General features: G+C 32.4%; 1 protein-coding gene across 10 annotated transcripts in view; it reads left to right on the top strand.

Annotated features, from left to right (window-relative positions):
* Positions 1-22,550, top strand: part of LOC105333748 (transient receptor potential cation channel subfamily M member 3) — a 74,869-nt gene that overhangs the window by 2,103 nt on the left and 50,216 nt on the right. Inside the window, exons 1-2 of one of the 10 annotated variants that reach the window (XM_011436899.4) lie at positions 1,650-1,671; positions 11,284-11,400. In XM_011436899.4, the coding sequence (XP_011435201.3) occupies positions 11,302-11,400 (99 nt within the window). In that variant the 5' untranslated portion in view covers positions 1,650-1,671; positions 11,284-11,301. Of the gene's footprint in view, positions 1-1,649; positions 1,672-1,872; positions 1,892-3,922; positions 3,943-7,005; positions 7,120-7,882; positions 8,024-10,492; positions 10,837-11,283; positions 11,401-18,224; positions 18,638-21,042; positions 21,600-22,550 lie in introns of those variants that run through there. The other 9 variants (XM_066088572.1, XM_011436900.4, XM_034468854.2 and 6 more) reach the window with 9 other exon arrangements.

Here is a 22,550-nt window from a genome sequence, read left to right on the forward strand (position 1 = left end):
CGTGATCAAAGCACATCTCTCAGATTTTAAAATCTTGCTTTAAAGTTTAGACAGATGTGAATTAAATGAAAGTATAGTAATAAACTTTGGCGTACGCAATTTTATTTCTTTATTCTCTCAATTTGATGAAAAAATCCCCGTTGAATTGCAGAATTAAGTACTCCTGTAAAAAAAGAAATCAACAGTAAGTCATTAAATTGAAAGTTCATTGCAGAAAAATAAAAGAACTAGCCCACACAAATGATAAAGCCAGGCAGCACACAATTGATTTAATGCAATCAGAGATCGAAATGCAATGTTGAATTTTATTAAGATATTTATTGACACAGAAAAGAATTGCATTAATTTTTGTTGTTGAAAATTACCATGGAATGACAAAATGCAGATATTGATGCTTTAATTATTTAAATGTTCCTACTCTAAAAGAGAAACAATACATTAACCCTTCATGATAATTCAGCGGTACTGCTCTGTTGAAGGGCAAATTGATCTATTTTGGAGAAGTTTGATTTGAAAGATAATTGAATTACGTACATAAATGAAACAATTGTTGTAATGTCATTTTCTTCACCAAACTATCTGTCAATTTGTCCTGCAAAACAGCAGTACCGTAGTTACTGTGAAGGAATCTTTTATCAATTCTCATTTAGTGTAAAGAAAGTTATCAAACCAACAATATTTCACATGCAACGTAAGTTGATGTTATTGCTTAAATATTCACTTTGAGTTTAGTCAAGGTATTTTTCGATGAAATGAATTTTGTTATAACGTTTGTCTGCACATCAATATTATAAAAATCTAAATAAATTTTAAACAAGAAATATTTGCTGCAGTCTTCATTCAGTTAATGGCACAGCATATTAAGTAAGCCAGAGAAAAAACCCAAGGAAGAATGAAGTGCGACTTAAATTTAAACTGTATAGTATAGAATTTTCACAAACTCAAAAAAGACTCAGAAAACCCACAAAGGTAACAAATGGTATACAATGTTATGTTAAAGTTATTATAAATATGTTTATCTTATTGATGAAATTAATAAAATATGGTTTATTGTAGCTTTGTTGATAATGTTATGAGCATTACAGATTTATTTTGATAAAATATAATTTTACTGGAATGTTTCTATATTTGGAACTGTCTAGTGTCTATTGCAGTTGTTCATAAATCTTGCCGTCTGACCACAAATTAATGAGCTTAGAATGAGTGTAGATGAAGTTTAGATCTTATTATAGAATGTTATGACATCTTAATGTCAAATTCACGCACTGTAGAATCGGAACTTGTTTGTAGAGAAATGCTAATAATGCTGCAGTAAAATATTTTGCTAATTACCAGGTAATTGTTTATTTCTTTAGGCTATACATTTATTTCAGATATATTTTAATCTTCTAAAATCTAGGATGTGAATAGCAAACTTATTGAATTTTTGTCATTAGAATTTCCGATTTGTTCAGTGTAATAGATATAATTAAGGGGTTTTCGTGTAGAATTGTTCATTTGTGTAGGATTACGAAGGTAAACTACCCAGACACTCAATGACCCCTTTATGCATTTGTGAATGGGGTACTGCAAGGACTCTATGACTTGACCGGGAAGAATTTGTGTGGGGGCATCAGTGAATGAATGAAAAGGTGGATGATTGGACTTTAACCTCCATCAGAATGTGAACAGGTAAGGGGGATTCCAAAGAAAAGGGAAGGGTCTGAAAAGTGGACAGTTGATATTCATGTAGGCGAAATTGAAATAAACATTGGGAACCCTAGCTCTGTCACTACTGACTGATCATTAGACACACGAAGATTTTAGGAACACCCTTAATTACGACGTTCATCTGTGAATTTTGTTGTGATCTTGGTGTACAAAAGTACATAAATCTCTGGACTTGAGTCAGGTAATGTGCAGTTTTGTATCATGTGTAGGTAACATTAGTTTTATTTTAGAAACTCTTTGAATGACGAAGTGAAAATATGATACAAAATCAATAGATCTGATTGATTGATAGTGATTGATTAAAGTGACATGTTTGTACCAATTAAAGGACTGCAGAAATTCTGTGAAATAACCAAACATGGTATGACAAGAGGGAATAAGATCAATGGAGTAAATTCTGTCTGACATTTACTTCTCCCTGAATTTTGAGAAAGGAAGTCTCTCGTTTGATTAGATCTACCGTGTCAAAGTTCAGTTTTCTATTGATTTTGGTAACAGCTTTTAAGGCCAGTGTTCTTTGCTTTGCATCTGCATGCAATAAATCTGATGAAATATGCATTTCTAGTGCTCTGTCAACATCTAAATGCATTTGCTAAGTTATCAACCAGTAGTAATTATTTACTACATGCTTCTCTCTCTCTCTCTCTCACTAGAAAACATTTGTTAAGACATGGCTTTGTGAAATATTGATGATGTAGACTGTATAATTGATTCCAAATACTTGATCTGGCTTTCCAAGTAAATTTCTATTACATGTACTTGCAAAATATATAGTCTCATGTAAATCAATGTGCAGCGTAATTAATTATTTGACAGCACTGCAGGTGTTGTGCACCTGTATATCTGTGGGGGATGGGTTGGCCTCTACTGTACTTGTTTACCTCCCTGCCCACCTGTTTTTCAGAAGTATCCATAGTTTTTGTTCATTTTTTCCCCAGGATTTTACATGTACCGGTAATTGGTTTATCAATTTATAATTTGAACTTGATCCCCCCTCCCTCAACTTCATAACAATGTTTAGAAATGGTACATTCAGGAATACAGTAACTTTGTATTGAAACACCAGCAATACTGACTATAACTCTACAACACACTGTAGATTCCTAAGTAAACGTGAGGAAGTAGAACAATTTTAACTAGAGCTTGGACTTTGGGTAGTTGTGTTAAACAGCAATGTGACGTAGGCCTGTCTATTTCATTGAAGGCCACTCAGCCATGGCTCTCTGAAATCAACAAGATTTGTCTGGCTTTTGAGCTAAGACTACGCAATCGGTGCATATTTCGCTTGAAACCGCGTCATTTTTAACTTGTTTTGACGCAAGAAATAGATGGCTACATCCTACTGAAAGTCCAAGGTCTGGTTAAAATGGTTCTAATATCCGCTCAAAATTGCAAGAAGCCCATCTCATGAATTTTAAAATCTTTCATTTTTTGGACAGATCTAACCTAAATGAAACTATAATAAAAATTCAGCATTTGCGATTTGATGCAAAACAGTTGAATCGCGCAATTAAGTACTCACGTAAAATAAGGAATCTGCAGAATACTAGGACATGTACACTCACTGTATACCGGCACAATACATGTACATACAGGCTATTTTACAACAAATTGTGAAGCCAGTTGACTCAATCGAACATTGGGATTTATTTAAATAAAGTCATGCATCACAATCCTTTGATTTTGGGGAAATTTTTCTCTTTTGAATAATTATGGGTGTTAAGTGCTAAACCCCATTTGGAACAACTACCAGTAGGTATATTTCATCTGTAGTCCTAACTATATTGTTTTTGAATTGCATTGTATCAGGATGTTCTATGTTCAGCTTTGTGTGCTCTGGCATTTCAAGTAAAAAAAAAAAAAATCCTGGGTAACAATACATTGTGATACCATTGTTCTTATTCATACTATATTAAGCACTATTGAACATGAAAGGAAGTTTAAATTTTCATTATTTTGTTTCATTTTAGTTTGAAAAACAAATTTATTTGGCATCATTGATGTAATTGTGATGACAGTAATTGTCACATTGTGGTTTAAATTAGGTTAGGTATTTTTAAATTTTGTAACTTTATTTGGTTTCTTAAAGCTTCCTGGTACATGTATTAGTTTCACACATTTTACTTATTGTTCACTGATCTACAGTACTCTCATATATCAGTGTGTATTGTTTTCTTTTGCTGGTCAACAGTACTAGCCTGAGACTATAGGAGAGATGATTCAGGTACTCAGGTAAATTGAAGTTCTACACATAATGCAGGTTCAGGTTTTACTATAAAGGTTCATTGGGGGTATCAGTTGGATTACTGGCAGAGGAAGAAAGATGAGGAAATCACTCTGTCAGGGGTCAGATTTGCACTTATCTCAAGAATAACCATTTTGAATTCCAAATCCACTGAAATCAGCGTTTCCACTGAAAAGTCACATCCCAGCATTTGAGGGTTCATTGGGTACCAGTAGCTACTATAATGTTTCAGTGGAGACCAGTTCTAGGAAGGTCCATTTTACATTGAGGTATTTAGAATGTGCTTTATGAGGTTCTTTGAATTGAACATATTTTTATTGTACAAAATACAATTGCATACCTGTCAACATTCCAAATATTTTTTGGGGGAGAAAATGCGCGACGACCTTTTTTGATAGTAAAAAGTCATCGCGCGTTCTTTTAGTTCATTCTGAAAACTAAGAAATAACAAATGATACACTTTAAATGTTCTTTATTGTAATTGTAAGCTGCTGATTTAGTCAGTTTTAGAGTGTCCTTAGAAGGTTTCACTTGATCATGGCTTAGTGGTGTATTTTCCATGGGGGCGGCAGTATGCTTCTGAATCCAACTTCTCAATCTTTCAAGGTAAATTTAGGAACAATAATCTTTCCTGCGAGAAAAAGTTGGGGGGGGGGGGGGCTGAACCCTCTATCATGCTATGTTTCTTATGGTTAGGTATAACTTTGCAAAAAAAGTGGGGGGGGGGGGGGGCTAAGCCCCCCCTAGCCCCCCCCCCCCCAGTTCCGACGCCTATGTATTATCAGCGGCAATAAGTATGTATCTACCGATAAACAATGAACTGCCATCTTCTCTTTCACAGGAAATATGGTATTATTCAAAGCGAAATCAGTAAAAATTCCGGATTTCTTAAAAATTGGGGGTAAAAAATATATCGGTAGACAAATGGTAGAATGGGTTCAAAATCGGTAGACTCCCGAAAAAATCGGGAGAGTTGACAGGTATGCAATTTGGATTGGGCACAATTAAGTTCCATAACTTAGAGCACCCTCTTCCAGCTTGAGGTGCACTTGAGGTACACTTAAGGTACTTTACAACATATGAGGCACTGAGCAACATTGTATGTGTATCAGGCTCTCTGAGTTATCAGATTTATTGACAAATCATGAATGAGATTTATTGAGGTATCAATTTGGAGTTCACTTTTGTGTCACATGAGTTTATTGATGTTTCAATTGTTTTTTTTTTTTTGGGGGGGGGGGTGTATATGAAGGTACTAGTATTGGAAAATCAGTAGAATAGCTGAATGTATGTCATTCCTGGCTGGTCTGAAAAAATTTGGATGGACCTGGGCTACAGTCCCTTACATGATAAAAAGTTGCAATTTACGGCACACAAAAACGTGCACTAGTTTTTCACTGATTAATCTGATTTTTAAACACAAATTCTCTACAAATATTTTATTCAGAAAATTCTTCAGACATGTTACTAAAGATTTTGCTTGCCTCTGATATTCTTTGAAACAATATCACCAGCCCTGTAAACTGAAATAGTGTAGTATGTTTACATGTAGAAATGATGAATCTTAAATTGATCTGCATGTAAATTTACAATGTACTAACATACTTTATTTTCTGAGGTCAATTAGGGTATTTTATAAAAACTCTGAGGCAAGTAAAGCTATGAAGATAGTAGTGAATTTTTCCACATACTGTTAGTTTGAGTGGAAATAAGGTTAATTAGTCTGAAACAATCAAAAGCTTTGGTGCGTCATGAAATGCAACTTTTTAGCATGTAAGGAACTGTAGCTCCCAATCAGGTTTTTTCAGATAGACAGCTACAGAACCTGCAGCCGGGAAATCGACTGTATTGTTATATTATGGGATGACTTTAGTGTCATTATAGTAATATTGGATGAGGAGAACTCCACCACAGTTTATATACATGTATAAGATACATATTTTGCATTATTATACTTTCATGTTAAATACTAAAATCTGATTGGCTTGGATGCAGTTTATAATCCGTTGTATAATCCTCAACGTTAGCAACACACTTGACAGCATACAAATTGTTACCTGGGCTTAAATTATGCGCACACGGTTTGCCGTAGAATTTGCGTCATTTCTAAAGAAATCATTCGTGTTTGAAATAATGCGAATAAATAATAAAAATAAAAGCAGTAAAGTTTTCTTTAAAATGAAGACATTAAGTGTAATAAAAGAAATAGTCCCTGTTTAGGAGGGTAATAGTTGAAATTGACAATTCTCTTGAAAATCAATGTCAACCGTCGCTTTGCGTCGTTTACAATATGGTTTTCTTGGGGGTGTCAATTTCAATCTACCCTCCCAAACAGGTACTATTTATATGATATTTATTAATATGGCTTTAGAGTTAATGTGTTTTAGTTTGTGCGTATTTGTGTGAATTATGACTACTATAGGTTCGTGATTTTGTGAGTGCGTATAATCCTAAAGGTCATCTCCATAAAACAACTGATAGGTCACGTCCATTTTCTTGATTAAATTTACCATCATTGTCTCTACATGGGACGAACTTAACATCGATGGTAACATTTTTATTGCAGTAGAACACAAGCTTTATTTTTCCAGGAATCAAAGATCTTTAACATAAAACATTATCCCCAAACAATTATTGATGGAATACTGTATAACGATTAATCAAGTACAATTTATCAATAATTTTGTCATCAAGTTTCATTGTTTAGAGTCATGTTCTAGCAAAATCTACAAAGATCCTCAGCTCATCGCCCACACTTGAAGTGAAAGAAGATGGAAAAGAATGATCCACACAGAGCTCACACAGTTGACAATTGTGCATGTGTTTGTCTGTTGACAGAAACACATATACTGCATTGTCTGTAAAAAAAAAATAGACAAGAAGAATGCATTCTGTTTCATTGGCTTATCAAACCTAAATTGAATTATAAATTCTCAAGGTCACTTTATACACTTTGAAGGTCATTAAGTAAAAATTAAGTAGACTGTAAGCATCAAATAAATATAAGTATAGTCCTATAGAAAACGATAAGAATGACCCGAAAGATAAATGAGCAGAAATCAATACCCAATGTTTCTAGGCATTCAGATTGTGTGCAGCGTATTTAAATACTGATCATGTTGTTTCTAATCATCCAGTGCTCCAATATGAGTTCCTCTTGAAGGGTAAGTTTATCATTTAACACCCTACTCTTATGTTACTTTTTGATGTCAGGAACAGGTTACTTTATAGGTATGGCAAATATAGATGTTGTGTTAGCACCTAAAGAGTGACTGGAATACAGACATTGGTTTTAACTTTCCACAAGCAAAGTTTACGGGGTGGATGGGTTTATTACTGAATTACCATATCAACCTCTTTGTTCATCCATCTCTTTGTCAGTCTGTCTGTCTGTCTGTCCATGTGTCAATCTTACTTAAATGTCAATTGGTCCTTAACTTATTTGATGTACATAAACTATCGGAAGCTCATACTTAGTACAAAAGTGATTCATTACCTGAGAGTATATGTCATATCATAATGACATATATTATGACATTCCCATTATAATCAACATTCATTAAAATGGGGGGGGGGGGGGGTTTGTGCAATTCATATTTTTATTTTATTTTCAGGTTCTAAACTTTTATAATTCAAGTATGGATATTTCACATTTGGAAACTATCTTACACCTGAATTAATTAGCATTCATATTTATAGAACCCTATAAATTGGCACTTAAGAAAGAATCTTGGTACAATTGTCAGACATCAAATTGGTGTTCTATTTTTGAATAAATTGTCTTAATCATATCATGAACTCACTCCTGTTGCTTCTGTAACTCTAATCCTAGTTACTTGTTTTTTAGTTGCATGTTTTAAGTCTTAAGCATATTACCAGGAAGTGGGTATAGAGATAATAAATACAGGCTGCCACTGAAATCTCGATCCCTACAGAAACAGAGAATGTATTTTACTTCTCATTTCATTTCGACAGTTCTAGGAATTGAGGCTTTTTTGGATTAATTTATTTTTTTGGGGAACAATTTCTAATCATTCAGTGTCTATGACTCCAATTCTTGGACAACAGGTAACAATCATTTTTTCCCCTTTTCACTGCTGATACATCAAATCTTTTTTTTTTGGATGAAAGATCATTTATTTTAATCTTCGGGAATATATGATGTATGTTTGATATTTGGCAAAACATTCAAATGAAATAAAGCTCAGAAAACTTACCATTTTGCAAAATCAATATCTGTCCATGACAATGTAATTAAGTCACCCACCTTTTAAAACTGTACCCAATGTGATATCTAAATCTACTGTATTAGCTGCAAAATACATCTGCTGTAGTAGTTGAGAGTTACCTTTCTTTTCATGGGTCTGATCTATTATTTTACAAGGCAGTTACCTCAGAGGCCAAAAAGTCAATGAAGTCTATAATGTAAGTTGATAAAATAGTCTAGCTAAGAGACAGCCTGTCAAAGTAATTATAATTAATGAAGTTCATAGCCCTTACATCTATAAACGAAGAATAAATATCCTGGATTGACCTTTAATTAGCATTACTTATTATCTAACCAACAAACAGATATATAGATGAAGCCTGTGTACTTGACAGATGATTGAATGTTGGGTTAATATGTTTATTTCATCTGTTTATGGATAATAAACAACCAGGATTAATCTTTAGTCATCATCACAGTACCAATCATTAGACAAAATAACCAGGATTGGGGTCAATTACTTTGAAATGTAAGGGAATTAATTACTTTCAAATACATCAATAATTTTGATATTTCCTAATTTAATTAATTACTTTAGATTACTTTGTCAAATGTAATTAAATACATTTCAATTACTTTTAATATCTTTAATAAATACATGTATAAAAAGCATTGAAACCCACAAAACATTTTTATGGTAATGTCATTAAAGTTTTGTGTTTCATTTCAATCATTATTTATTTTTAGACTTTGCTTTGAAATTTATATTTTAAAATAATATATAAACATCATAATGGGTACTAAATCCAGTGTCATTGGGTTCATGTTTGGTTCTGAACAAGATTTTTTTTATACTAAATTTTTATTCAATACATTTGGGTATGAGAGGGCTTCAGGCCTGAACAAATTAGACCTTTTCTAGAGTGTCATGTTGTATAAACACAATTATTTTAAATAACATATAGCCCAGCATGCTATAGAAAAAGCTGAAGATGCTATTCTCTGAGCTTTAATGAGTGTGCGTGTCTGATCATTTGATGCCTGTTGTCTATTTGTCAACCTGTAAACTTTCACTTTTCCTTTACCCATACGGCTTATTTCAATTAAACACAACATAAAGCAACTTTAGATTAAAGGGAATTAATATGTTGTATCACGTTTAAAAGGGTAATTGATAAAAAATAGTGGAAATATAATTATGTTGTCTTTAAAAAATATTTTTCTCAATTAAGAATCACTGCTCCTTAAATGTGAAATTTACAGGAAAGTTTTCTTTCTTATATCTACACCTCTCTACTATTCTACAGTTTTTTGTTTAACTCTGAAGGCTACCTGATATATATAGTGCATAAACCATGGCCCTGAATCAACAATAGGACAGACAGGGGTGCAAAGAAAATAAGGGAAATATCATGAAATATTCCTCTACAATATGCTACAAAGGACTACATTTAATATGGTCAAATAAACCAATTTTTAAAAGTATCTTTCAAAATCAAATCTTCATAAAGCAATTATACAGGGGATTTCTGTCACATTAATTGTGATATTAGTCATCATTGTCCAATTGCTGTTTTTCTATAACATCACTAAAATGGGCTTATTCTTGCAATGTTGCAAATAAATGAAAATATTGTCATTTTTCCTTCATATTCTGCCTTTGGGTGTATAGTGCGCAGGTCTGCCTGAGATTTTTTACATATGTTTTGATTCATATAATTATACACATTATAGTTAAAAATGGTACTCGAACAAGCATGGGCTAGAAGTTTCCCCAGAAATGCTTCTTGTATGATGGAAATTTTATTAAAAAAAATTTGAAAGTAATTTAAAAAAGAATTGTTAGATAAGTGTTATGATAATGGCACCCATGATTGACTTTAATAATTTGGAGTGGCTTATGTAAAATACAAATATTGCAAAAAAAATAAAAAAATAAAAAAATAAATAAATAAATAAAATTTCACCTGTATTGTCACATTCTTTTTGCACAAGCAGACTATGCAAAACAGGAAAACCAGTTTTCTCTATATTGCCCATATCATCCTCTTAATGCTGACAAGTAAGGAAATAAAATACTTTACCTCTTATTCCAGTCAATTCCTTAAAATGGGTGATTATGTTATGTTCAAAGTGTTTTTTGTTTAAATTACCCAGTAGCTAGAACAATAAGATTATTATCTTTGTGAAAAGATCTACAAGTACCTGTACTTGAGAAAGGATTTTATGTTATCCTGGTTATTCTGGAGAACAGTTACTTGTATTATATTCTTGTATCTTTTGGGTGAATTATGCAATACCATTGTTATTTATTATGCCAAGGAAATTGTGTGTGTGTATGTAGTGTAAGTTGGTAGTCTGTATCGACAAGTTTCAGGAAGTTGTGTTTTATTGTCCCACATAACAATGTAAAAAAGAGTTTACAATGTGTATATCTATATAGGATTTCCATATTTTTTTTAACAGGATACGTTATAATGTACGAACTTCAGTGTGTTACGTATTATATTAACATATACATGATGTCCAGTCATCGAGTTGGTGTGCACCACCTGATCTATTTATCACCCACAAAGAAGGAGGATGTGTTATTTTATACAGACAAAATATTATTGTAAAATTTCCTTACTGAAAACCTGTGCTGGCAATTCTGAAGTAAATCACCTTGTAGCAGGTTATGGGTCCTTTAAAGTATTGTTATTTTTATACTAAGAGAAGAATGTTCTTGATGGTGATTGTACAAGAACTATTAGCTGTTGTTTTGCCAACACTGTGGAATCATTTTTTTTCATGGAGATCAATGTTTGTGGGGAGCCAAAATTTTCCTGGTTCGTGGGGATGTTATTTCATTGGTAGTGTAATCGAGATAATTTTAATAAACATTAAGAAAATGATTGTGTTTTAGGTTTGTGGGGATGTAAGGGTTAACCACGAAAGCCATGAACATTGGTCCCCCTTGAAAATTGATGATTCCGTAGTATCTTGTTTTGACAATATCTTGTCGTTTTAATGATGTTGATTTTTTGACAGTATTTTGTTGTTGTTTTATCAGTATTTTGTTGTTGTTTTAACACTATCTTGTTGTTTTATTGACAATTTTTCATTGTTGTTTTAACGATAGATATGGTAGTGGGACAAGATGAACATCAGCAGGCGACTCGCTGCCCTTAGAGCCAGTAAAGATGGTCGCTCAGAGGAATGTGAATCGCTGTCGCTAGCCAGACAGCTCAGCAACCCGGTAAGCATTAACTCATTGTCTGTGTGTCTGTAGATTCCTCCCTCCTTTCCCCAGTCTATTAGGCTTTATCATACCCTCTTTGTCCTTCAGTTGTCAATAAGTTATGTTTGTTGCTTCAGTTTTGTTGAAAAATAATTCTCTACTCTATCATACAACTTTTGAATAAGACTGATTTGATTGTGCAATTCCCGTGCTATTTATTTCTTCACATTTTAGGAAACGGTATTGATAATCAATGGTATTTTTCGAGGTTAAATGTTTTTTTGGTGTCCCCGGAGTAGCTTTTGATTGTGATTTAATTGATCCACTAAAGTACAGGTGCTTTAGCATCCAATAATTCAAAAGAGCTAAAATACATTAATGTCAAATAAATCTATAAAAAAGATTCAAGTATTAATGCAAGGTGGTAGATCTATGCACCATCTACTGTGTATGTGAAAGTAATAGTTTTATCCTTAGTAAGCTCTGAGTGAGTTTGTATTGATTTAATATAAGCAGATTTATCTCTCTTTATATACACACTGAAACACCGTGTTTGGATGAAGCTATGAAAATTGCAATTTGTTGCACTCTTAAAGAAATGTAAGTCAGTATGAGAGTTTGTAATTTATTGTAGTCGACAATGTAAGGAAGTGATTACTACGTAGTAATTGTTTATCAGACGGAGGCATCCTGACCTACTTTCAGGACAATACATCAAAAGAAAAGATTAACATTACCTTTTTTCTTTTAATGGATTATGATTAAGTATATAGTTAAAAATGAAGAGAAAAAATGTTACTCACGTACATTCATATGCAAAATAATTTACTGATAATATCATTATATTAGTAACACTTATTATTTCACACAAATTTATAGTCAAGTCGGTACATATATCAGCATACATCGAATACCTGCAGATTCTCCCTGATTCAGTGCAGTATCTTAGAGCCCGGTGACCTTATAACTGTGTCGCTATTACCAGGAATGAATTCTTGATCATGGGATGTTGGATATGAAATTTTTTGGTCATGGTTTACATAAACATGTATACGTAAGTTATATTTATGGGTTTTTGGGTTATCATGATTTCTTTGCTGACCAAGTCCATGCCTGCATGGATTTCATCAGGGTAATTTATAACTTTGACTTTACATGTTGCTTTGAAGATATTTGCCTTCAAAACTTTGACACAGTTGTACTTGATTTATGGGTTTACACGTCAAGGTCATTCTTGAAGTTTTCTGGGGTTTTCTGAATCACTATTGCATGGTAAAAATAACAGATAATGCATAGAAACTGCAAGCATCCATGATACTGGAACTCTGTATGTAATAAAAAACAGGTGTAAAAAACCGGTCATTACCTTGATCTTGAAGTACCACTTAGTATATACATGTTCTGGTACAAAGTTTGTACAAGGGTTCAGAGATATTCATGAAATCAAAGTTTGCACAAATCTTGCTTTCTTGTATAGATTAAGTAAATACATGTATTTATGTATTGCTACCGGATTTTGATAAAAACTATGCAGACCATTTCATTTCTATTAGTGTTTTCAATCATTTATTTTATGTTTCGAGCTCTTGTAATTCATATTTTTGTTTATATCATGAAAACATACAACATGTACCATACTAGCATGCAAAACTTTGATTTCTTTGAGTTAATTATTGATAAAAATTAATATCTGATGTCAAAGATGCTTTGATTCAATTTTGATATCTATACAGCAATAACTTTATTGCCAGTGATTAAAAAAAAAGACAATTAAAATAGCTTTTTGGGGCAAATTTATGATAGAGTTGCATGATTTAAATACCATAATTTAATATTCCATATAAAAGGAAAAATGCTAATAAAATAACAATAAATACTGGTATGCAACTTTCTAAAAACTTATTTTTTGGAAATAAGAAAGAAAAAAAAAATGAAATTAAAGTGAAGTAGAGACTTTCATTGTTATTTAATGATAAAATAATCAATTCATCTATTGATGATATTTGTTTCCATTTTACACAGTAGTGCAGTGTTTTCTTTTATATCTATCATTTAATCTGTTTTAAAGAAACTATTATTTCAAAGGACTGTAAATCTAGATCTATTTACATTCTTTGCAATAAAAGAGATTGAAATAGGACAACCATATCACCTAATAGATTTTATGCATATATGACTTTTAGTTCTGAATATTTAAGGAGTACATCCCTTTTTATGCAAAAAACAACACAAAAGAAAAGAATTTTGACAACACAAAGTAAAAATAGTTTTATTTTTTCTGCAACCACCACCTCCTACAAAGACTGAATAAATGTATCCCAATAAATCAGAGAGATTTATTTGGTCAGTGCTGAAATACAGCCTTGTGCAGTCACTTTCTAAAGTTTAAAGACAATGGTATATCATGTTTATTGCAATATTTACACATGCAAATTGCAAAAAAGACATGCATTTGGAGTTTTATCAATTCATTCATAAGAAGTATGGTTTCAAAAGGGCATATACTACGTTGTGTGTATGAATACATTGACTCTACATTTTAATTTGTAAAATTAGTAAGCTGTTTCTTTTTTCTTCCAAATCGTGATCATTACCAACCTTGAGTGCAGACTGCATCCTGTAGCTCCATTTGTTCTTCTGTCCACTTCTTTAAAGCATTGCTCTGGAATTCCTAATAAAGTCTGCGCTGTACTTGATGCTCGTTTTTCTGTTGGTGCTGGCAGGTCATCTGCAAAACTCACCTAACAATTCAATCACTATCTGACTTTATTACTTCAACTGTATAAAGTTACATGAAATTTTTTATCGCTGTTAATATGGGTACACATAAATACCATTTATTATTTCACTCCAATTTGAAATTATTGTGAAGTTAATAACAAAAATGATTTAATTTTATTCTGAAGTATATTATTGCAACAGTATTTTTTTAATTGTCGTTTTAATCAAATCACTTTTCTAGGTTTATAAACATAAAGATTATATGGAAACACTTTTGATGTTACACATGAAATTGTAACAAATATTCAAATGAAAATAAATATTCATTATATTGTTTATGCATATAGGAATCAATTCCCTATGTATGTCAATAATGAATTCCTTATTTTTTTTCACTTTTGTAAGCATCACTTCAAAGATGTAGCCATAATTGATAAATTCTTAGTTTAAATAATACAGTTGAACATTGATATCTCCAACACTCATATCTTGAATACAATGGATATTTTGAAGTGATTTGTATTTTACATTTTACCCTCGATATCTGGAAGCCCCATCTAGTTGGAGATAATGAAGTTTGACTGTAATTAATTGAAAATTACTCATTTGTGAGGTAATATTGACCCCTATGATACAAGGTGAACAATTTACATTAAAACTATAAACAAAATTTGTGTTTTAGTTAAAAAATCTGATTAAAGTAGCAAAGAAAAAACTGCAAGATTGTTTTCTACCCCTTGAATATTATGCAGACTTTTTTGGGTCAACATATTTAGAAGGTATATGATGAATGAGTTAATTAAAGAAAATAACTGATACTATGCAAGGCATAATTATAAATTGATATATAATATTTCTCATATTTAGAAATTCATTTGAAACAGTCATTTTTGTGCATGCGTATATAGTGATTTCTGAGACTATACATGCCATTTCAACATCAGATGTTCACATTGATTTTTGTTCATCTGATATCTTCAGAGTTCTCCATTTAATGCCGGGCCAGCATCTTGAGATTTTTTTTCAGCCATTGATTCTGATTATCTTGTCATCAATTTCTGAAGCTAGTTAATTTCATTGTATACCCTTCCCCGTCTGATTTAACAACACTCCTCTCCATCTCATTGTACATGGACATCATTACTCCATTCTTCTCCATCCTCAGTGTTTGGGAATACATTTCACTGTCAATTGCTAATTTGTCATGAATGCCAATGAATCTTTTCTCTCCAAACTTGTTTTGGCCTCTACAACTACAGCTTAATGACTTTTGGACAGACTCATTGAATGACAACAAAATCAAGAGAAGTTGTGTAAACAGATTTTGTCCTTCTGCCATGTGATTTATTGGCTGTTATAAGATCGTTGCCCCCTTGTAGACGTAGGTATGGATTTTTTTGGGGGTGAGGATGAACAATTGTCAACTTCGTGGTCATTCTTTCAAGAATATTTTGCATATATTTTAGAACATACGCAATTGAATATAAGTAAATTTGCAATTATAGCAACTAGTTAACATTACCACATCCTAAAAGATGTTATGATAATTAAAATCAACTGAAAAGTATATTGTTCATTTAAGAAATAAACAACGAATAGCAAAGTTATTTATGTTGAGGTTTAGCTGTAAAATGGCCAAGGAAGTTTTCAACAATTGCAGATTGGTAAAATTGTTGTTTTGGTATCATGTAATTGTATAAGTATTTAATTCTCTTAGTCGTATGACACCTATTTTAGATAAAAAACAATGCGCATTTAAAAAAAAAATTAACTTCTTTGACGCAACCACAGTAAATGTAAATAAATATTCAACCAAATTTTAATTTGATGCAGTGAATTGTCAGAATAAAATAAAAAACAAGGCTGTCCTCTTGAAGGTGTTAGAGCAACATTATTTTACTTTTTGGCCCTCAGCAACAAATCTTTGATGAGGCGGTCATTATTTTAAATTAGTTTGGTAAACATGCACAGTTAAACAGGAAGTCTGAAGACACAAAACTTGAATCAGTCTTGGCGAATGACTACAGGATAGAAAGAAGGAAATTAAGATCAGAAACAACACATGTCTTATCCTGTATCCGATAGTTAATTCAGGCAATTTTTAGTGGCTGCGGTGTATATATAGCACCTGACAGTTGACGTGTACCTGTATGTCCTTGAATGCCAAACCTATAATAACATGCATTTTCCACGAGCTAGGTTCATTAATCTCACATGTTCACACAATTTTTAATGAATTTTATTTTTGAATGGGTTTCCTCCCATAAATGGGCAAATTTCATGCTATGAATAAAATAGATACAAGTAAATTAATCTATATATTAAATTGGTCTATGCAACAATGATTTTTTATCTGATTCATGTAAAGGGGAAAATGCTACAGATGCAAACTTTTGAAACCGTCCAATTACAATAAACAATTGGATCAAAATCCACTTACAATTCTCAAAATGTTGAAGCTATAATTCTGGCATTTTTAATAAGCTTTGATCAATTCAGATATGTAGAAAAATTTAAAGCTCAAACAACGTAATGGCGAGACATACAGTCGAAGTCGGTGATAACTGTAAATTGCTCTTTTTTATGAACCAAATTTCTTACCTCTAAAAGGGATTATTATTGTTAATATTGCAGAGCAGGAGTTAAAACAGCTTTATTTTGTATGTAACTTTATTGCATATTACAGTGACTCTTATGGTATAATATTACAATATCTGATTCGCATGAGTAGATCTCTCGGGTGTCTTCGTAAGAAAGAATAAGAGAGTGATTAAAGGGTAGGGAATTCAAACTTTATTGTATTACAGTGTCAGGGTTGTCTCTAAAAATTGAAAAAGAAGGAAGAAATGAAGAAGTAGAAGGGTCTGGGGGTCTTGCTTTTAGCTACATTGCATTTGAAATGCAATAATAGCCAGGTAATTAAGGCATTATAGGCGGGGGAATTCCCCACCCCCGGGTCTTAGTGACAACCCAGCACACTGTGTATATGCGCTTTAATACGTCCTTTTTGAAATATTTCCATATTGATGTATTTTATACATCACTGTGTACTCTACAGAAAAATATACTCAGAGAGAGAGAGAGAGAGAGAGAGAGAGAGAGGAATCCTATCGGTAATTTATGCTACTTGCAAGATGGACAAATTGTTCTAGTATGCTGCAGTATTGAACCTTATTTTAATTAGAAAAAAATAAGAGGAGGTTAATGATCCATTTAACATGAGCATTATAAACTTTATGCTGCAAATCATGATGAAAAAGCAAATTTTTAAAAAAAAATTTACCGTAAAAATCTCATAGATTTTTACAGATTGCAAAACCAATGACTTTGGGGCATAGATCCACCATAAACTGGCGATAATATGGTGCACAATAGAAATCTTTTGTGGTCCTTTATGTGCAGAAATATAAGGGAAAAAACATCCAATTACTTCTTAATTGGGGCTGAATCATTGAATAATAAATCTTGCTTTGAACTTGATGAAACATGTGTTAGTACCCAAAGTTCCTAAAGGAATCTATAAGCCATTATAGGTTTCAGAGTCATAAACAATCTCATCAAAAAAGGATGTTTGAAGTTGCTTCATTGTACTGAGGCTTAATTTGCTGTGTTGGAATATAGAGACTTTACTTATATGGTCTTCTAAGAGCAAATGGTGTTCTGGTGAGGGAAATGGATATTCTTTGATGAGGCCATGTTGTCATTAGGTTGAGACTAGTATGTTGTGACAGACGACAAAAATATTCCATTTTTTTATGAGCACAGGAGGATGGAACTTGGTCCCAGTGGTTTAATGGTCATCATATTATGTTTCTTTTTACTACTTCTTATCACAGCATTGGTACTAGTTTGCTGAATTCAACCAAAGATGAATGGCTAAAACTCAAGTCATTTTGCTTCAGGTTATTTTCTTCATATGAATCGATCATAGGAGTAAGATGTGATGAAAATTCTGAAGTTGTAAAAAAAAATTGTAACAGTATACAGCAGCAAAATGCATTTACTCTATGGATGCCACATAAATGATAGAATTTGAAATTGGAATGGGTCGGAACATATTCTTATTATTGAATTTGAACCATAAACTGTAGCTGCAGCACCAAGTGCCACTGATTGAAACCTCCATGGAGGAGTTTGGAGCTAATTAAATAGAATTAATTGAGCAGGAATGGAAAGCTTAGAACAGAAAATGAATAATTCACTGGAAACCTATAGTCTACCATGTATGGAAAGATGGAGCCCCCTCTCAGAATGCCTTTCATACTTTTTTGAATGATCAGTTCTAAAAGCGAAGAAAACATAACTTTAGCAGAGACCAGCGCCTTTGGAAGTGTGTTATTGACCAAAGATTTGGTCCAGCTGTAATTTCATGGAATCCATGCGCAAGTTTTCAGTCACCATAAAAACACAGTTGGAAGGGATGTTAAAAGTTGACAATGAATTTGAAACTCGTTCTAGGAGTAGCATCGTCTCCATTTTGGAAGATCTTGTACAACTACGCAGAGCATTTTTGCGAAAACAGAGTGATTCAGCAGTAAGTTTATATTCTTATTGTTGCAATTTAATACCAAATGTTGACATTTTTAATGTAAAAATAAAAGAATTATTTCACTTTCCTTAAAAGTGTCATTTTTGAAAAGCAAGAAAATTGCACTATTTTTATGTTTTCCAGATGAAAACTAAATATTGCCCATTGATATAAAAAATATTAAAATCATAAAAACATAAAATCATATCACCTCTGAAGAACTATATATGATATGAGTTAAATTTGGCCTCCATAATTCGCCATTTTTTTTAAGTGTTTCTGGTACAATAAAATGTTATGTTATATTTTAGAAGAGTTAATGTGAAATATATTTTTCATCTATTTATTTGATTTATTTACTCTCACCGGCAGTATATGACGACAGAAGTGACGCTATTTCTATAATTCAATCAAAATCAGCCAACAATTGACAGTTTTTGTATCTTTTCATGAATGGGAAATATAGACCTGCATGCTTGAACAAGGAAATTTTTTTTGTCACTTATTAGTCTTGGCTAGATACATCTCTCATTTAAATATTTTGTTTGTTCAAGCATGAGCTCTATGTTTTCTGAAAGAAAAACTGCTTGAAAACAAGCTGTTTTAAGCTAAAAATGCAAAAATTGCGGGAAAATGTCTTTTCGATGTCATATTTCTAAATTGTGGGCAGTTGAATCAAAATGAACATTATGTAAAAACATCACATATATATATGTGTACAAAGAAAACAAAGAATTACAGTAAAATGATGATGTTCATTTTAGGGGGTCATTTTAGGACCATATCATATATTATAAGTCCTTTATAATTTGTCTTCCATTATGACACATTTCTTGTCGGAAAGCCATGAATTTGTGATTTGCAACTCAAAATTTCAGTAATTGAGCTTGTGTGGCTTTAACAGAAATTTTAGATGCATTCTATGACCAAAGATTGAAAATCTGAAAATTTTCAAATAAAGCATATTCTATTTTTTGGTGTTGTGGTACATAATTTCATCACTATTAGTATTTCAATTCATATATATTGCTTAATTCTTAAAGTGTGCATGGTTTAAGAAGATTGACTGCTAACTTGTGAATTCTTAGCTGCTCGAAAATACAATGAATGTTGTGAACAGGTGATAGTCCTGTAGTTATAATATTTTTGTCCATGTAATTTAGCTTTAATAATTTACCATAACATGTATAGACAAGATGTTAAAATTCTTCATACTGCTCATGATCTGCAGATTGAGTGAATGTGATGGTTTGGTCCTCTGAGGTCTTGAGAAACATGTATCAACTTATAGATAATTCCACAATAAATAAATCCTGTATCTGGTCATCTGATGCTACATTATTTATAAAAAGCTAAATCTATAAAGTTTTTATCATCTCACTGAAATTTTGTCATCATATTGTCTGAAAAAAACATGACATCATTATATCATGGCTGTCTGACTGGCCAAATTTAATAATCACAGTGAAATCGCAAAATGATTGCCATAAAATGTTTTCCAATTACCTAAATGATGGTAACTTTTTAAAGTTGAAATACTTTTCATCCAGGCTGAAAGTAAGTTCATGTCCTTAGGTTTAGATATAAAGCTCAAATAACCTGCCAAATCTTCAGTATAAAATATTCTGATGATGTGGCAATTGTTACCTGAATGGACTTGGTGGTCATCAAAGCTGGAACTTTAAAGCATTTATATGTAAGAAAAAACTTGTGACAGTGAGAGATATAAGGCAGTATATCTGTCATAAATGTTGATCACTCTCATCAGTCTCAACCATTCTTTTGGTCCAAAATTGATTCTGTACTCTATGTGCTGCCTTATGCTAAAAGCATTTTTACTGGTCAATGGTCGCTTGTGAAAAGATTTATAACAAAGAAATACATAATGTTTGATTTTTTGAAGATGTTACTTGCTCCCCTTATATGAAACTGGAATAAATACAGATATTTCCCCCTTGAAATAACATTAAATTTTATATACATTTGTAAATGCATATACAAAAAGCTGTTTTGATGAGATTTTCAAGAGTTTGATTTCATGCTCTCTCAATTAAAGTGACTTTAGTGAACAATAGGGATTGCTATGGGTCTAATTGAGTGAAGACAAGATTGCAGAAAAAGATAAAACTTCTAGAGCTGCTAGCTGCATGTCTTTAAATTTTTAGTCAATATTTGATTTTCAAAATAATAGTTGTTTGTGCAATACTGAGTGCTTTAAATGTTTGTGTTATGAATTATAAATATACTGATAGTTAAAATAGGCCTGGCTTACTGTATAGTCTCTTTTGAACTGTTGCCAAATCTATAAACAGCAATGTACTTTTTACTGAGATCATACAGAAGAAAAGAGACCATGAGCTTTCAATAGTTTATTTACTTCATCCCTTAACTAGTACTATGACATGCATGGACATTATTGAAGTTCTTGGTGCATTATTTGGAATACCTGGAGGTTTATACCGGTAATTCTAATGCCAACCATTCCTTTGCAATCATCTGTATCATGCAGGACTTTAAAAAAATGTGAGGCATGAGACAATGGTGGGGAGGAAGTGGGGACAACACAAACATCCTACTTTTGCAGCCAACATTGCATAGGAAAATGATAGGGAAATGAGGGTACTGTGAAAAAAGGAGGTCTGTAATTGAGGTGATAGCTTGGATTAGGAAGGGCTTTCTGCTGCGCTGTTGTATTGATAAGTATTTGTAAAGGAATAAAAAGGGAAGCCTTCTCATGCATAATAAGGGGCGAAAGTGGAAATGGATTTGTGGAAGCCCTGAAAAAGTGGACTATTGTGGTATTATTGCCCAATTTCGATTTTGGGACAAGGGACAGTAGGCATTAGTAAGAAACCTTGGAAGCATGCTGAAAGTGGACAAGGAGATATGTCGCTCCCGTGTGAGTTTGACTTCGTTTCTGGAAGATGTGCAGAATGTCTTTCACAGGAAAAAGTCAATAGCTGTCGTGGTAAGAAACTCACTTTATTACAAATGATTGCATATTCAGTGTAGGTTTCTTCAATTGATGGAAATGTTAAGGTTGTGACAGTATGCTGATCCCAGACCACAACCTTGCATTTTTCTTAGGTTCTCTATGGCCCATATACTGTGACAGTGGAGGAAGTTAAATGGGTTAGATTTCAATTGATTTTCAATTTGAAGAAAGAATTTAAGCAGACTCCTGACTTTAGCCATTGAAGTGTTAGAAAATATTGATTATAACAGGTAGTGGTGTATGAATCAGCTTGACTGAAGTGATTTGCAATTAAAAAAAAACCCTGATTCAGAACATCTATCATATGAGACCAGACTATGTAGTGTAAAGTTTGTGAAGGAAAACTGGTATGCATGCATCCTCCAAAATTATCTTTAACCAATAGATCATTGATTGATGAATTGCAGCAAAAAAGATATTAAATTCTAGCAAAATGACCCAGACAAAATTAGAACTCTTTAATCATCAAAAAGACAGTGTGTGGGACATAAAGGGTATAAGCTCATATAAGTACTGTAGGTTTTTGTATGTTTTATTTTGTATTGTGTAAAGATAAATGGCAATACAAAATACACTACTGTAAGTGAAGTGCAACTCTGCATATATTGCCTTGAGAATGACTTGTACCAGTACTCAATTCAGGGACCACATCATGTGCAGCAGCAACAATTCATCCAGTTTAAAAAAAAAAATGATTTTTCTCTTTTTCTTCAAAAAGAAAAAAATCAATTGTAGCCTTGCATCAGCTGTTCTGTCTAGATTAATAGCGTAGTATCTATTTAGCTCTTTTGATTAAAGTTTTGGAAGCTCTGTGATGTTAGTTTTGGGTTCAAACCCTCTGTGTAAGGGTTTGCATAAAGAAGCATCCTAGAAGCATTCTAAATGTTTAGTAAATTGAACTTAGAACTTACAATCATGAAAAAT

The sequence above is a fragment of the Magallana gigas genome, chromosome 6, assembly GCF_963853765.1.
Source record: "Magallana gigas chromosome 6, xbMagGiga1.1, whole genome shotgun sequence".
Classification (NCBI taxonomy): Eukaryota; Metazoa; Mollusca; class Bivalvia; order Ostreida; family Ostreidae; genus Magallana; species Magallana gigas.